The sequence below is a fragment of the Dendrobates tinctorius genome, unplaced genomic scaffold, assembly GCF_039654945.1.
Source record: "Dendrobates tinctorius isolate UK_male_01 unplaced genomic scaffold, ASM3965494v1 ptg000231l, whole genome shotgun sequence".
NCBI classification, from domain to species: domain Eukaryota; kingdom Metazoa; phylum Chordata; class Amphibia; order Anura; family Dendrobatidae; genus Dendrobates; species Dendrobates tinctorius.
In genome coordinates, this window is record NW_027361898.1 from 3882041 (window position 1) to 3900800 (window position 18760).

At 42.5% G+C, this 18760-nt stretch overlaps 1 protein-coding gene across 2 annotated transcripts in view; it reads right to left on the reverse strand.

Annotated features, from left to right (window-relative positions):
• TTF1 (transcription termination factor 1) overlaps positions 1 to 18760 on the reverse strand; it is a 138548-nt gene that overhangs the window by 29100 nt on the left and 90688 nt on the right. For both annotated transcript variants that reach the window (XM_073555973.1, XM_073555974.1), the window contains exon 11: positions 13974 to 14039. In XM_073555973.1, the coding sequence (XP_073412074.1) occupies positions 13974 to 14039 (66 nt within the window). The remainder of the gene's footprint in view (positions 1 to 13973; positions 14040 to 18760) is intronic.

Here is an 18760-nt window from a genome sequence, read left to right on the forward strand (position 1 = left end):
AAGATCTCCAGAACAACTCCAGCACCGCACACTCCACCAGCTTTCCTATCCCGGGATCATCTGCATTCTGGAATTGGTTACAAGTTGTAGGAAAGTTGGCAGGCAGCCAGCAGCTTCACTCTCTCCCAGCTGAATCCAGGCACGGAGCTCCACGAGGACAGAAAGACACCAGTCCCAGCTGATCGCAGTCTCCACACTACTCCCAGCTCTGCCGAATCATGTAGCTACGCAATGGTGAGTGCTCCAAAGGAAGAATTAACAATTAAACGGGGTAAAAAACTAAAAAAACTCAGGAGCCTCATGCCAGAGCAGCCATCTCCTCGGCGCTCCTCCTCCTCCAGCTTATGTGCTTATATGTCCAGCTTTAGAAAAATGAAGTCAAAGGTGAAGCATATGACACGTTGTCCCCTGCAAGGTGTGAGGGGGCGTGGATTAAGTCATTATGGAAGACTCTGGGTATAGTATAGAAAAGATCTAGGCCGACTAATGGTATATTTTTGAATTGGCCAGTAGGTGGCGCAATTTGACTAAAAGTCTGAAAAGTGGCCAAAGTAGAGTAGAATGGCTTTAGAGCAAGTTATATGGAATGGACACTAGGTGTCGCTGTAGAATCATTGGAAAGAGATATGAATGCAGATCTTGCAAAAGAAATAAGATGCAGGTATATTGATTTGAAAATCTTTGTATCCAAATGGTAATGTAGTCCGTCATCCTGCAATAATAAAAGGACTTTTATATTTCACAGGTTCTGTGAGTCTCTCCTGCTCACAGCCTGAGGCAATATGGCTTCACAGACACTGCAGGGAAAGCGCTAATCAGCGCTTAATAATTCCCCTGTATTAGCTGTGCCTCTGAGAGCGGCTTTGTGACTAATTTAATTCAGGGGATCTTGTCTCACTGCCCTGTATGGATGGCACTACTGCTCCTTACACCAGAGGATACAAGGAGAGTGCTTGTGATGCTGAAAACGTCCGGAACTATGTATATCCCTCCGCCTGTAGATACGATGCAGCTCACCCAGTTTTGCAGATAATCCCTTGTTTGTGCCACCCCCGGTCAGTTATCAGAGGGTCTCCCGAGTTTGGGGTAAGTGCCCACAGGTACCTTAATGTGCCAGTAAGGTGGCACACCTCGTTTCTCACATGCAGGGTGGACGCTGACCGGTGGTATCCCTCCGCGTCTCCTCTGCTGTTGTACTCTTCTCCGGGTCGGTGCTGCTGATGTTTCTGCCTCTGTGTCCCACAAGGAGGGTGGAAGGGCTCTCCTGGGGCGGTGGGATTAGTTTCACGCAGGTTTTTTGATCTCCTTGCCACTAAAAGCGGTTGTTCTGGCAAAATCTTTCTGAGAATCGGATCAGTTTGTAAAACACTCCAGTGTTTTTTAAAAATTTCTCTAAATTTAAACCATTTATTGTGGTAAGTAGTGACCATCCGCACACCATCTTGTTTAATTGTTCCATCAACCTTATTTTTTGTGTACAGCAGATCATTTCTTGGAGTGTTTAGGGCTCGCCTACAGTTGTGGCCAAAAGTATTGACACCCCTGCAATTCTGTCAGATAATACTCAGTTTCTTCCTGAAAATGATTGCAAACACAAATTCTTTGGTATTGTTATCTTCATTTAATTTGTCTTAAATGAAAAACACAAAAGAGAATGAAGCAAAAAGCAAAACATTGATCATTTCACACAAAACTCCAAAAATGGGCCAGACAAAAGTATTGGCACCCTCAGCCTAATACTTGGTTGCACAACCTTTAGCCAAAATAACTGCGACCAACCGCTTCCGGTAACCATCAATGAGTTTCTTACAATGCTCTGCTGGAATTTTAGACCATTCTTCTTTGGCAAACTGCTCCAGGTCCCTGATATTTGAAGGGTGCCTTCTCCAAACTGCCATTTTTAGATCTCTCCACAGGTGTTCTATGGGATTCAGGTCTGGACTCATTGCTGGCCACCTTAGAAGTCTCCAGTGCTTTCTCTCAAACCATTTTCTAGTGCTTTTTGAAGTGTGTTTGGGGTCATTGTCATGCTGGAAGACCCATGACCTCTGAGGGAGACCCAGCTTTCTCACACTGGGCCCAACATTATGCTGCAAAATTTGTTGGTAGTCCTCTGACTTCATAATGCCATGCACACGGTCAAGTAGTCCAGTGCCAGAGGCAGCAAAGCAACCCCAAAACATCAGGGAACCTCCGCCATGTTTGACTGTAGGGACCGTGTTCTTTTCTTTGAATGCCTCTTTTTTTTCCTCCTGTAAACTCTATGTTGATGCCTTTGCCCAAAAAGCTGTACTTTTGTCTCATCTGACCAGAGAACATTCTTCCAAAACGTTTTAGGCTTTTCAGGTAAGTTTTGGCAAACTCCAGCCTGGCTTTTTTATGTCTCGGGGTAAGAAGTGGGCTCTTCCTGGGTCTCCTACCATACAGTCCCTTTTCATTCAGACGCCAACGGATAGTACGGGTTGACACTGTTGTACCCTCGGACTGCAGGGCAGCTTGAACTTGTTTGGATGTTAGTCGAGGTTCTTTATCCAACATCCGCACAATCTTGCGTTGAAATCTCTTGTCAATTTTTCTTTTCCGTCCACATCTAGGGAAGTTAGCCACAGTGCCATGGACTTTAAACTTCTTGATGACACTGCGCACGGTAGACACAGGAGCATTCAGGTCTTTGGAGATGGACTTGTGGCCTTGAGATTGCTCATGCTTCCACACAATTTGGTTTCTCAAGTCCTCAGACAGTTCTTTGGTCTTCTTTCTTTTCTCCATGCTCAATGTGGTACACACAAGGACACAGGACAGAGGTTGAGTCAACTTTAATCCATGTCAACTGGCTGCAAGTGTGATTTAGTTATTGCCAACACCTGTTAGGTGCCACAGGTAAGTTACAGGTGCTGTTAATTACACAAATTAGAGAAGCATCACATGATTTTTTGAACAGTGCCAATACTTTTTTGGTGTGGAATTATATCCAATTTGGCTTTACGACAATTCTTTTTGTGTTTTTTCATTTAAGACAAATTAAATGCAGATAATAATACCAAAGAATTTGTGTTTGCAATCATTTTCAGGAAGAAACTGAGTATTATCTGACAGAATTGCAGGGGTGTCAATACTTTTGGCCACAACTGTATACCCATTTTTAATGTTTCTCTCACTGTAACCTCTCTCACGGAATCTAGTGGCAAGATCAATGGATTGTATTTCAAAGTCACTAGGATTGGTACATATTCTTTTCACCCTCAAAAATTGTCCAACAGGGGGGATTCCTCTGATGGTAGCCGGCGGGTGTGAAGATTTCGCATGAAGAACCGAATTAGTGGCTGTCGGCTTTCTGTAGAGATTTGTAGACCAAAAACCCTTATCATCTACACTAATTAGCAGATCTAAAAACTCAATCACTCTACCTGTTTTAAAGGTGAGTTTTATGTTCAAATCATTCTTATTAAGAGTCTCCATAAAAACCGCCAGGTCATCATCAGACCCCTCCCAAATGAACCAAATGTCATCAATATACCTCATCCAGCCTGTGACCAGACTGGAATGAGGTATGGGATCACAAACAAAAATGTCACGTTCCCATAATCCCAAAAATAGATTGGCATATGAAGGGGCACAGCAAGCCCCCATTGCTGTGCCCTGGCATTGTAGATATACCGTATTTTTGAAAATAAAAATATGTGTGAGGGCATATTTCAAAAGTTGCAATAACAATGCCACCATGTCTTTGTCCAAATTACTTGCATGTAAGTACCAAGAGACTGCCTTCAATCCATCCTCATGTCGTATTGACGTATACAACGCCTCAACGTCAGCCGTCACCATTATTGCATTATTAGCCAACTGCACATTATCCAATCTGCGCAATGCCGAATTCGTATCTTTAATATAAGACGGCAAATCACTAACTAAAGGTTTTAACCCCTTACCTACAATGGACGTAATATTCCGTCCATGTGACCCTGGACCTAATTACCATGGACGGAATATTACGTCACAGCGATCAGCGGCGCCCACGTGGTGAGCGCCGCTGATCGCGGCCGGGTGTCAGCTGATTATCACAGCTGACACCCGGCACAATGTGTCAGGGGCGGTCACGGACCGCCCCCGACACGTTAACCCCTTGCACACCGCGATCAAACACGATCGCGGTGTACCGGGGGTTAAAGGGAAGCATCGGCAGGGAGGGGGCTCCCTCCGTGCTTCCCTGAGCCCCCCACGGCAGCGCAATGTGCAGCGCTGCTGCAGGGGGCTCCTTTCCTGCAGGTCCCAGGATCCAAGATGGCGGCGGGGACCTCCGGGGGTCTGCAGGAAGCTGGCTTCCTCAGTGCCTGCAAAGCGCAGGCATGAGGAAGCCTTCTGGACTGCCTGTGACAGATCGCTGATCTGTCACAGTGATCTGTGATGTGACAGATCAGCGATCTGTCACAGGACAGTTATGTCCCCCCTGGGACATTTAAATAAAGTAAAAAAAAAAAAAAAGTGTAAAAATAATTTTTAAAAAATCGCTAAATAAATAATAAAAAAAAAAAATATTCCCAATATATTCATTTTTTGGAAATAAAAAAAAGCGAAATAATAAAAGTACACATATTTGGTATCGCCGCGTCCGTAACGACCTGCCCTATAAAACTGTCCCAATAGTTAACCCCTTAAGCAAACCCCTTAAAAAATAAAAATAAAAAACGAAGCAAATAATAATGATTTATTATCATACCGCCGAACAAAAAGTGCAATAACGCGCGATCAAAAAGACGCATATAACTATCCATGGTACCGCTGAAAACGTCATCTTGTCCCGCAAAAAATGAGCTGCCACACAGCATCATCAGCGAAAAAATACAAAAGTTATAGCTCGCAGAATAAAATCATGCAAAAATAATTATTTTTTATATAAAATTGTTTTCATAGCATAAAAGCGCCAAAACATAAAAAAACGACCAAAATGAGGTATCGCTGTAACCGTACTGACCCGAAGAATAAAACCGCCTCATCAATTTTACTGCACCCGGAACGGCGTAAACGCACCACCCAAAAGAAGTTCATGAAATGCTGGTTTTTGTAAATTCTGCGTCCCAAAAAACAAAATAAAAAGCGATCAAAAAATGTCACGTGCCCGAAAATGATACCAATAAAAACATCAACTCGTCCCGCAAAAAATAAGACCTCACATGACTCGGTGGGTCAAAATATGGAAAAATTATAGCTCTCAATATGTGGTGATGCAAAAACTATTTTTACAATAAAAAGTCTTTTAGTGTGTGACAGCTGCCAAACATAAAAACCGCCGTAAATAGTAAATCAAACCCCCCGTTATCACCCCCTTAGTTAGGGAAAAATAATAAAATTAAAAGAAAATGTATTTATTTCCATTTTCCCATTAGGGTTAGGGCTAGGGTTAGGGCTAGGATTAGGGCTAGGATTAGGGTTAGGGGTGTGTTGGGGTTAGGGTTGGAGTTAGAATTAGGGGTTTCCACTGTTTTGGCACATTAGGTGCTCTCCAAATGCAACATGGCGTCTGATCTCAATTCCGGCCAATTCTGCGTTGAAAAAGTCAAATGGTGCTCCTTCCCTTCCAAGCTCTGCCATGCGCCCAAACAGTGTTTTACCCCCCACATATGGGGTATCAGCCTACTCAGGACAAATTGCAAAACAACTTTTGGGGTCCAATTTCTCCTGTTACCCTTAGGAAAATAAAAATTGGGGGCAAAAATATCATTTTTGTGGAAAAAAATGATTTTTTTATTTTCACGCCCAGGCGTTATAAACTTCTGTGAAGCACTTGGGGGTTCAAAGTGCTCACCACACATCTAGATAAGTTCCATGGGGGGTCTAGTTTCCAAAATGGGGTCAATTGTGGGGAGTTTCCACTGTTTAGGTACATCAGGGGCTCTCCAAAAGCAACATGACACCCGCAGACCATTCCATCAAAGTCTGCATTCCAAAACGTCACTACTTCCCTTCCGAGCCCCGACATGTGCCCATACAGTAGTTTTCTCCCACATATGGGGTGTTAGCGTACTCAGGACAAATTGGACAACAACTTTTGGGGTCCAATTTCTCCTGGTACCATTAGGAAAATAAAAAAGTTGGTGACTAAAAGATCATGTTTGTGGGAAAAAATATGATTTTTTTATTTTCACGCCCAGGCATTTTAAACTTCTGTGAAGCACTGGGGGGTTCAAAGTTCTCACCACACATCTAGATAAGTTCCTTGGGGGGTCTAGTTTCCAAAATGGTGTCATTTGTGGGGGATTTCCACTGTTTTGGTACATCAGGGGTTTTCCAATCGCGACATGGTGTCCGATCTCAATTCCAGCCAAAAACGTCAAATGGCGCTCCTTCCCTTCTGAGCTCTGCCTTGCGCCCAAATAGTGGTTTACCCCAACATGTGGGGTATCAGCGTACTCAGGACAAATTGCACAATAACTTTTAGGGTCTTGTTACCCTTGGTAAAATGAAAATTGGGGATGAAAAGATCATTTTTGTGGAAAAAATATGATTTTTTAATTGTACCGCTGTACGTTATAAACTTCTGTGAAGCCCTTGTGGGTTCAAAGTTCTCACCACATATCTAGATAAGTTCCTTGGGGGGTCTAGTTTCCAAAATGGGGTCACTTGTGGGGGGTTTCCACTGTTTAGGCACATCAGGGGCTCTCCAAACGCGACATGGTGTCCGATCTGAATTCCAGCCACTTTTGCATTGAAAAAGTCAAACGGCGCTCCTTCCCTTCTGAGCTCTGCCATGCGCCGAAACAGTGATTTCCCCCCACATATCGGGTATCAGCGTACTCAAGACAAATTGCACAATAACTTTTGCAGTCCAATTTCTCCTGTTACCCTTGGTAAAATAAAAAAAATTGAACCTGAAGTATTTTTTTGTGAAAAAAAGTTAAATGTTAATTTTTTTTTTAAATATTCAAAAAATTCCTGTGACGCACCTAAAGGGTTAATAAACTTCTTGTATGTGGTTTTGAGCACCTTAAGGGGTGCAGTTTTTAGAATGGTGTCATTTTTGGGTATTTTCTATCATATACACCCCGCAAAGTGGCTTCAAATGTGATGTGGTCCGTAAAAATAAAATGGTGTTGCAAAAATGAGAAATCGCTGGACAATTTTTAACCCTTATAACTTCCTAACAAAAAAAATTTTGGTTCCAAAATTGTGCTGATGTAAAGTAAACATGTGGGAAATGTTACTTATCAAGTTTTTTGTGTGCCATATCTCTGTGATTTCAGGGCATAAAAATTCAAATTTGGATTATTGCGAAATTTTAAAAATTTTCGCCAAATTTCCGTTTTTTTCACAAATAAACGCAAGTTATTTGAATGAAATTTTACCACTAACATGAAGTACAATATGTCATGAGAAAACTATGTCAGAATCACCGGGATCCATGGAAGCGTTTCAGAGTTATTACCTCATAATGGGACAGTGGTCAGAATTGTAAAAATTGGCCCAGGAGTTAACGTGCAAACCACCCTTGGTAGTGAAGGGGTGAAATAGTGATCTATGATGGTGGTGACAATCTCACATAGACCTCCATTTCCAGGTATTATAGGCCTTCCTGGTGGGTCTAGCAAATTTTTGTGAACTTTTGGGATCAGGTATAGTGTTGGTAAACGTGGTTGCATCTCTTTAATAGTATCCACCAATTTTTTCGGGATTATCCCTTTAACAAATCCCTCATCTAAAATTTTGACCAACTCATTCTGAAAATCTTGTAACGGATTGAAAAAAAGCTTTTAATAGTTATCTTTATCATTTAATAATTTAAACGCACATCACAAAACAATCACTGGGAAATATGAATATGCTAGTCCCGTGTTTGAGACTCTTAAATGAGGCTTCACAGACTTTATTTGCATATTCGTATTTCCCAGGGAGCAATGCACCTAGGATTTCACTGATTGAGCGCCCTTGCCGGCTGCCGCAGTGTTTTCTTTGACTGGTCTCCCTGAGGTCAGTGATTGTTTCGTGATGTTGGTCTACTAGGCATTGCTCCCACCTAGCCAGAATCTTACTCCACACTGATGAGGGGCAACACCCCGAAACAGCTGTCTGTGAATGGATACCTGGCCTTGGTATTTCCCTTGTCATATCTGTAAACGCGTAAAGAGCTGGATATTGACTTAAAGGGCCACTTAATATGGTGGTAATGGTGGTTTCCGAAAGGAGCCACTCCTTGGCTTGGTCCTTCCCTGGAGGAAGATCTGGCTAGTCCCGTGTTTGAGACTCTTAAATGAGGCTCCACAGACTTTATTTGCATATTACATTTATTAATAAGAGAAAGGGGGAAACTTTTTTTATTTTATGTTTTTAGATTTCATGTGTCTAATTATGGTGCATTATTTTTTAGATCTACAGTTGTGGCCAAAAGTATTGACACCCCTGCAATTTTGTCAGATAATACTCAGTTTCTTCCTGAAAATTATTGCAAACACAAATTCTTTGTTATTATTATCTTCAATTAATTTGTCTTAAAAGAAAAAACACAAAAAGAATTGTCCTAAAGCCAAATTGGATATAATTCCACACCAAACATAAAAAAGAGGGTGGACAAAAGTATTTGCACTGTTCGAAAAATCATGTGATGCTTCTCTAATTTGTGTAATTAACAGCACCTGTAACTTACCTGTGGCACCTAACAGGTGTTGGCAATAACTAAATCACACTTGCAGCCAGTTGACATGGATTAAAGTTGACTCAACCTCTGTCCTGTGCCCTTGTGTGTACCACATTGAGCATGGAGAAAAGAAAGAAGACCGAAGAACTGTCTGAGGACTTGTGAAACCAAATTGTGAGGAAGCATGAGCAATCTCAAGGCTACAAGTCCATCTCCAAAGACCTGAATGTTCCTGTGTCTACCGTGCGCAGTGTGTCATCAAGAAGTTTAAAGTCCATGGCACTGTGGCTAACCTCCCTAGATGTGGACGGAAAAGAAAAATTGACAAGAGATTTCAAAGCAAGAACCTCAACTAACATCCAAACAAGTTCAAGTTGCCCTGCAGTCCGAGGGTACAACAGTGTCAACCCGTACTATCCGTCAGCGTCTGAATGAAAAGGGACTGTATGGTAGGAGACCCAGGAAGACCCCACTTCTTACCCCGAGACATAAAAAAGCCAGGCTGGAGTTTGCCAAAACTTACCTCAAAAAGCCTAAAACGTTTTGGAAGAATGTTCTCTGGTCAGATGAGACAAAAATACAGCTTTTTGGGCAAAGGCATCAACATAGAGTTTACAGGAGAAAAAAAAGAGGCATTCAAAGAAAAAAAACACGGTCCCTACAGTCAAACATGGCGGAGGTTCCCTGATGTTTTGGGGTTGCTTTGCTGCCTCTGGCACTGGACTGCTTGACCGTTTGCATGGCATTATGAAGTCTGAAGACTACCAACAAATTTTGCAGCATAATGTAGGGCCCAGTGTGAGAAAGCTGGGTCTCCCTCAGAGGTCATGGGTCTTCCAGCAGGACAATGACCCAAAACACACTTCAAAAAGCACTAGAAAATGGTTTGAGAGGAAGCACTGGAGACTTCTAAGGTAGCCAGCAATGAGTCCAGACCTGAATCCCATAGAACACCTGTGGAGAGATCTAAAAATGGCAGTTTGGAGAAGGCACCCTTCTAATATCAGGTACCTGGAGCAGTTTGCCAAAGAAGAATGGTCTAAAATTCCAGCAGAGCATTTTAAGAAGCTCATTGATGGTTACCGGAAGCGGTCGGTCGCGGTTATTTTGGCTAAAGGTTGTGCAACCAAGTATTAGGCTGAGGGTGCCAATACTTTTGTCTAGCCCATTTTTGGAGTTTTGTGTGAAATGATCAATGTTTTGCTTTTTGCTTCATTCTCTTTTGTGTTTTTTCATTTAAGACAAATTAAATGAAGATAATACCAAAGAATTTGTGATTGCAATCATTTTCAGAAAGAAACTGAGTATTATCTGACAAAATTGCAGGGGTGTCAATACTTTTGGCCACAACTGTATGCCTTTCACATAAAATACTTATCTACATACAAGGTAAAGAGATGCCATGTCATTGAGAAGAAGAATTTTGAAAGAATTGCTGTAGTTGACATTAATTGGACTTTTAACACATGGACCCATGTGGTTGAAACATGACCTTGGGTCGACTGAATTGGGACTGTTTTCAGTTTGCCTGAATAATGTAAAAAGTGTATTAGTCCTAGTATTTTGCATATAAAAAAATCCTTGTATGTCAATGCTTGCACTTTATGTCACCTTGTCACTTTTAATTTGAGCACTTTTTAGATTTAATTTAATATAAATATTATGATTTAATTGATATAGTATGGTTTTCCACATAGCACTTTATAAATGTTTACATTATTGGTATTATTATGATATAATTGATTTAGTATATATTATCCACTTCATTATTATTATGATATTTGCTGCATTGCGGCAGATTTATATACAGTCATGGCCAAAAGTTTTGAGAATGACACAAATATTAAATTTTACAAAGTCTACTGCTTCATTTTTTCTAATGGCAATTTGCATATACTCCAGAATGTTATAAAGAGTGATCAGCTTAACAGCAATTACTTGCAAAGTCAATATTTGCCTAGAAAATGAACTTTATCCCCCAAAACACATTTCAACATCATTGCACAGGTGTGGGTGTTGATGAGGACAGGGCTGGAGATCAATCTGTCATGATTAAGTAAGAATGACACCACTGGACACTTTAAAAGGAGGCTGGTGCTTGGCATCATTGTTTCTCTTCTGTTAACCATGGTTATCTCTAAAGAAACACGTGCAGTCATCATTGCACTGCACAAAAATGGCCTAACAGGGAAGAGTATCGCAGCTAGAAAGAATGCACCTCAGTCAACAATCTATCGCATCATCAAGAACTTCAAGGAGAGAGGTTCCCTTGTTGCCAAAAAGGCTCCAGGGTGCCCAAGAAAGACCAGCAAGCACCAGGACCATCTCTTAAAAGTGTTTCAGCTGCGGGATCGGCTACCAGCAGTGCAGAGCTTGCTCAGGAATGGCAGCAGGCAGGTGTGAGTGCATCTGCACGCACTGTGAGGCGGAGACTCTTGGGAGCAAGGCCTGGTCTCAAGGAGGGCAGCAAAGAAGCCACTTCTCTCCAGGAAAAACATCATGGACAGACTGATATTCTGCAAGAGGTACAGGGAGTGGACTGCTGAGGACTGGGGTAAAGTCATTTTCTCTGATGAATCCCCTTTTCGATTGTTTGGGACATCTGAAAAACGGCTTATTTGGAGAAGACCAGGTGAGCGCTACCACCAGTCTTGTCTCATGCCAACTGTCAAGCATCCTGAAACCATTCATGTGTAGGGTTGCTTCTCAGCCAAGAGAATGGGCTCTCTCTCAGTCTTGCCTAAAAACACAGCCATGAATAAAGAATGGTTCCAGAATGTCCTCCAAGAGCAAATTCTCCCAATCGTCCAAAAGCAGTTTGGTGATCAACAATGCCTTTTTCAACATGATGGAGCACCTTGCCATAAAGCGAAGGTGATAACTAAATGGCTCAGGGAACAAAACATAGAGATTTTGGGACCATGGCATTGAAACTCCCCAAATCTTAATCCCATTGAGAACTTGTGGTCAATCATCCAGAGACGGGTGGACAAACAAAAACCTTCAAATTCAGACAAAATAAAAGCATTGATTTTGCAAGAATGGACTGCTATCAGTCAGGATTTGATCCAGAAGTTGATTGAGAGCATGCCAGGGAGAATTGCTGAGGTCCTGAAGAAGAAGGGTCAACATTGCAAATATTGACTTGCTGTATTAACTCATTCTAACTGTCAACATAACCTTTTGCTACTCATAATATGATTGCAATTATATTTCTGTATGTGATAAAAACATCTGACAAACACACATAAAAACCAGAGGCCAGCAGATCATGTGAAAATATAATATTTGTGTCATTCTCAAAACTTTTGGCCATGACTGTATATACACATTAATGCACTGCACTTTATACATCTGGGATGTGCGCATGCGCCTTTGGAGTCTGTCCAGGCCTCCCATGTCTGGCATCTGACGTGGACGCCTGTCTTCCGCCCGGTTACTCCGATGTGGAACGCAGTGCGCTCCGTCAGCCTGAGGTAGGCAGTCTATTGTGGGAGCTGACGACAGTGGGGTACCGCAGGGGTTGGAGTTGGGACCTATTCTCTTAAACATATTTATTAACGATCTGGTAGAAGGTTTGCACAGTAAAATATCGATATTTGGAGATGATACAAAACTATGTAAAGCAGTCAATACAAGAGAAGATAGTATTCTGCTACAGATGGATCTGGATAAGTTGGGAACTTGGGCCGCAGGTGGCAGATGCAGTTTAACAATGATAAATGTAAGGTTATACACATGGGAAGAAGGAATCAATATCACCATTACACACTGAACGGTAAACCACTGGGTAAATCTGACACGGAGAAGGACTTGGGGATCCTAGTTAATGATAAACTTACCTGGAGCAGCCAGTGCCAGGCAGCGGCTGCCAAGGCAAACAGGATCATGGGGTGCTTTAAAAGAGGTCTGGATACACATGATGAGAGCATTATACTGCCTCTGTACAAATCTCTGGTTAGGCCGCACGTGGAGTATTGTGTACAGTTTTGGGCACTGGTGCTCAGGAAGGATATAATGGAACTAGAGCGTGTACAAAGGAGGGTAACAAAATTAATAAAGGGGATGGGGGAACTACAATACCCAGAGAGATTAGCAAAATTAGGATTATTTAGCCTAGAAAAAAGACGACTGAGGGGCGATCTAATAACCATGTATAAGTATATAAGGGGACAATACAAATATCTCTCCGAAGATCTGTTTATACCAAGGAAGGTGACGGTCACAAGGGGGCATTCTCTGCGTCTGGAGGAGAAAAGGTTTTTCCACCAACATAGAAGAGGATTCTTTACTGTTAGGGCAGTGAGAATCTGGAATTCCCTGCCTGAGGAGGTGGTGATGGCGAACTCAGTCGAAGGGTTCAAGAGAGGCCTGGATGTCTTCCTGGAGCGTAACAATACTGTATCTTACAGTTATTGTAAGGTTCTTTAGAAGGACGTAGATCTGGGGATTTATTCTGACAGAATTTTATAGCTGAACTGGATGGACTAATGTCTTTTTTCAGCCTTACTAACTATGCTACTATGACATAGCCGCATGCACCGTGATATCCTGGCTTATACGTGAATAGCGGTCACTGTGTTAGCACACCATGTGATTCATGAGCGGAAACTGATTGGATGTTGGGCATTTATAAACAGGGAAATCCCCTGGCTTAAAACACGCCCCTTTTGAAAAAGGAACGCCAAAACGCGCGTCAGGGGACGCGGTGTGGGTCCCGACACAGCACTACAGGTAACTCTACGCTTTGCATATTTATGGTGGGAGATTATTTCTCTTTTCATTAATTACTCACATCCTCAAAGTAAAATGAGTTTGGTTTACGGTTTGCACACAGACACTTTATTGTAAGCAGTAGTCAGGGCTATGATGTATTTTTTGGCTGCATATAGACACTATTACTGGCAGCGGTCAGGAGTCTTGTTATTTAACTATGAGTATACTGTTAATAACTTAGCTGCTTTCTATTTGTTTACAATTCTGTGCAATACTTTAAAAATGACAACCATGAGCATTTTTTGATATGAGGTATATATGAGTTTTTATCTGGCTGACTGTGTTTGTTCCCAACCGTTTCTGATTTGATCTGTGAGCACTCATAATATGTATTGTTTTAATATTGGTTAATAAATTGATTTTTTAAGAAATAAATATTTTTCATACATTCTTGATATCCGTTCAGGATATGGTTGTTTTCATGTCTGAATAATATATCCAAACCCTAAAGGGAGTTCCCCGATTACCTATAACTACAGCGGGGGGACTGATCCGTCTGCTATTCACTAATCATAAAATACCATTCTAAGGAAATCGGTGGAATGCATCAATGCCGAGGGATGGCCCTTACCCAACGTGGTCGCTCAGCTCATCCCATTTCACATCTCCGTAATCCTTCACGTTCTTGTCATATAGCCTGGAAACAAGACGAAACAGGAGATTGTGATTATATTCACAAGGTATAAAGAGCTCAGCAGTTTAAAGGCATGTATACATACATATATAGATCACACTAGGGTGAAGCCCATGTATGTGGTATATATCTAGACCAGACTGGGGTACGTATGGGGTGTACAGTTGTGGCCAAAAGTATTGACACCCCTGCAATTCTGTCAGATAACTCAGTTTCTTCCTGAAAATGATTGCAAACACAAATTCTTTGGTATTATAATCTTCATTTAATTTGTCTTAAATGAAAAAACACAAAAAGAATAGTCCTAAAGCCAAACTGGATATAATTCCACACCAAACATAAAAAAGAGGGTGGACAAAAGTATTGGCACTGTTTGAAAAATCATGTGATGCTTCTCTAATTTGTGTAATTAACAGCACCTGTAAATACCTGTGGCACCTAACAGGTGTTGGCAATAACTAAATCACACATGCAGCCAGTTGACATGGATTAAAGTTGACTCAACCTCTGTCCTGTGTCCTTGTGTGTACCACATTGAGCATGGAGAAAAGAAAGAAGACCAAAGAACTGTCTGAGGACTTGAGAAACCAGATTGTGAGGAAGCATGAGCAATCTCAAGGCTACAAGTCCATCTCCAAAGACCTAAATGTTCCTGTGGCTAACCCCCCTAGATGTGGACGGAAAAGAAAAATTGACAAGAGATTTCAACGCAAGATTGTGCGGATGTTGGATAAAGAACCTCGACTAACATCCAAACATGTTCAAGCTGCCCTGCAGTCCGAGGGTACAACAGTGTCAACCCGTACTATCCATCGGCGTCTGAAAGAAAAGGGACTGTATGGTAGGAGACCCAGGAAGACCCCACTTCTTACTCCGAGACATAAAAAAGCCAGGCTGGAGTTTGCCAAAACTTACCTGAAAAAGCCTAAAACGTTTTGGAAGAATGTTCTCTGGTCAGATGAGACAAAAGTACAGCTTTTTGGGCAAAGGCATCAACATAGAGTTTACAGGAGAAAAAAAGAGGCATTCAAAGAAAAGAACACGGTCCCTACAGTCAAACATGGCGGAGGTTCCCTGATGTTTTGGGGTTGCTTTGCTGCCTCTGGCACTGGACTGCTTGACCGTGTGCATGGCGTATGAAGTCTGAAGACTACCAACAAATTTTGCAGCATATTGTAGGGCCCAGTGTGAGAAAGCTGGGTCTCCCTCAGAGGTCATGGGTCTTCCAGCAGGACAATGACCCAAAACACACTTCAAAAAGCACTAGAAAATGGTTTGAGAGAAAGCACTGGAGACTTCTAAGGTGGCCAGCATTGAGTCCAAACCTGAATCCCATAGAACACCTGTGGAGAGATCTAAAAATGGCAGTTTGGAGAAGGCACCCTTCAAATATCAGGGACCTGGAGCAGTTTGCCAAAGAAGAATGGTCTAAAATTCCAGCAGAGCATTGTAAGAAACTCATTGATGGTTACCGGAAGCGGTTGGTCGCAGTTATTTTGGCTAAAGTTTGTGCAACCAAGTATTAGGCTGAGGGTGCCAATACTTTTGTCTGGCCCATTTTTGGAGTTTTGTGTGAAATGATCAATGTTTTGCTTTTTGCTTCATTCTCTTTTGTGTTTTTTCATTTAAGACACATTAAATGAAGATAATAATACCAATGAATTTGTGTTTGCAATCATTTTCAGGAAGAAACTGAGTATTATCTGACAGAATTGCAGGGGTGTCAATACTTTTGGCCACAACTGTATATTGACTGGACCGGGATGAAGCCATAAATGTGGGGTGTATATAGACAAACAGGGATGAGGCCGTGGATGCGGGATATCTATAGACTGCTCCGTGGTGAAGTAGTGAATGTGGGGTATCTATAGACTGAACCGGGGTGAGGTCATGAATATAGGGTACATATAGACTGGACCAGGTGAAGTAGTGAATATGGGGTATCTATAGATCGAACCAAGGAGAGGCCAAGACCGAACAGGGGTGAAGTAGTAAATTTTGGGTATCTATAGAACGAACCGGGGTGAGTCCGCGAAATATAGGGCAGCATGGTGGCTCAGTTGTTAGCACTGTAGTCTTGCAGCGCTGGAGTCCTGGGTTCAAATCCCACCAAGAAATTTGTATGTTCGCCCTGTGTTTGCGTGGGTTTCCTCCGGGTACGCCGGTTTCCTTCCACATTCCAAAGACATACTGACAGAGATTCTAGATAGTGAGCCCCATTGGGGACAGCGATGATAATGTGTGCAAACTGTAAAGTGCTGCGGAATATGTTAGAGGCTATATAAAAAATAAAGATTATTATCACATATAGACCGGACCGGGGTGATTCTGTGAATGTGGGTACAGCCAGACAGAACTGGGCTGAGGCCGTGAAGATAGGGAATGTATAGACCGGACCGGGTTGATTCTGTAAATGTGGGTACAGACAGAACTGGGCTGAGGTTGTGGATATCGGGTGTATATACAGTCATTTGATTTTTGGGCCACATAAAAAAATGTGTAAGTGGTTTAAAATGTCAGTGATCAGAAAGACAAGGGGATTATTAAAGGTAAGTGTTGTGAGTTCATTTTCCCCTCCGTCACTGAGGCCTGGTGAACTCCCTATTCTAGTGAAGGAAGGTAGTGAGCCTGATTATCAGGCACCTGGGACTAATGAAGACGATTGGCTGAGTGGAGTCACTGACTGGATTTAATTCAGCCTACGCCCTTTCTGCCCTGCGGGTGATTTCTCTGTGGACTCTTGGACACCAGTCTGATTCCTGCTCTCCTAAAAGCTAAGTTTTCTGTTTTGCCTTTTGCATCTAAGATTTGTTTTTGTTTTTCTTGCTTTTGGGATTCTGCCACTCCCTGCTGGAGTGTGCAGTGTTCCTTGAGCTCTGTCTTCTGAAAGTACCTGAGTGCTGATTTAGTTTTTGAAGCTTAGTTGCTTCAGGGCCATTTTTATATCAGCTTGTTGGCTTTTGTCTTTGATAGGATTTTGGCAGATTGCAGACAGCAGCCTTCCTATCCGTTCCTATCTAGGTAGTTCTTGGGCCCCGTCTTTGCTCAGCCTGTCTTTCTGTCTGTGTAAGTGTTTTCATCTTGCTTCACCGTCATTATATGTGGGGGGCTGCCTATTGCTTTGGGGTCTGCTCTGGGGCAGTTAGATTTCCCCTTTCCTTCTTTAGGCCTATGTATCTCTCCGGCTGTGATCGAGGGGTCTAGGTTATCGTAGGAACCCCCCACGGCTACTGCTAGTTGTGTTGATAGGTTCAGGGGTCTGCAATCTGATAGTTGCCAACTTCTCTGGTTTTCAGGACTTAGCTAGCATTTCTGTTTTTGCCTCCTACGGTGACTCAATCATAACAGAATCACCCGCCCAACCGCAGATCCTGGGGTACTCAATAGCAGGAAAGAATTGTGTTTAAAAAAAAAAAAAAAAAAAAAAAAAAAAAAAAAGGTGTGTGTATATTCTTTCCTCTATATCTCTGAGGCCGTAGGGGGAATTTTTTTTTCTCTCAATGGAGATAAAGCAAGTGTCTGATCGTGTGGAGCAGCTCGCTGCTGAAGTGCGAGGAATTTCCGCCTATCTTGCTCGTTCACATGCTGTTGAACCAAAGATCCCCACACCTGATGTATTTTTTGGGGATCGATCTAAATTTTTGAGTTTCAAAAATAATTGTAAATTATTTTTTGCTTTGAAGCCTAACTCGTCAGGGAGCCCCGCGCAGCAGGTTAAAATTGTCATCTCTTTGCTGCGCGGCGATCCCCAGGATTGGGCGTTTTCTTTGAAACCAGATGACCCTATTCTGACTAATGTGAATGCATTTTTTCAAGCCTTGGGGTTGCTGTACGACGAACCTAATGCTATTGATCAGGCTGAAAAGACCCTGTTAGCATTGAACCAGAATCGAGAATCTGCAGAGTTGTACTGTCAAAAGTTCCGAAAGTGGGCGGTCCTTACTACCTGGAATGATAGTGCCTTGGCTGCTCTCTTTCGGAAGGGTTTGTCAGAAGCCGTAAAAGATACTATGGTGGGATTTCCTGTTCCCTCTGGTCTGGACGATTCTATGTCTTTAGCCATTCAGGTTGATCGGCGTTTACGTGAACGCAGGATTACACGAGAGGTGTTGCCACCGGTTGAACAGACGTCTGAACCTATGCAATGTGATAGAGTTTTGTCTAAGGCGCAACGTCAGGAATTCAGAAGGCGTAATAAGCTGTGTTTTTTCTGTGGAGATGCCTCACATGTTATTTCTGTTTGACCTAAACGCGAGAAACGCTTTGCACACACGTTTTCTGTTGGTGGGGTTCAGCCTAAGTTTCTTTTGGCGATTACTCTGATCTGTTCCCTGTCCACATTTTCTGCCAAGGCTTTTGTGGATTCGGGAGCAGCGCTAAACCTAATGGACTTGGATTTTGCTAAACGTTGTGGATTTCCGTTGACACCTCTGCAGACGCCTATCCCTTTGAGGGGGATTGATGCTACCCCTCTGGCTAAAAATAAACCTCAGTTTTGGACCCAGTTGGTCATGCGGGTCGCCCCAGACCACCAAGAAAATTGCAGATTTTTGGTGTTGCATGGTCTGCATGATGCCGTTGTTCTGGGGTTTCCCTGGTTGCAGATTCATAATCCAGTTTTGGATTGGAAGTCTGTGTCTGTGGTGAGTTGGGCTTGCCGGTGTACCTTTAGGGAGGCTCCGGTTTTTTCCACCTCTCCTCAGTCGCATGAGGTTCCTGACTAT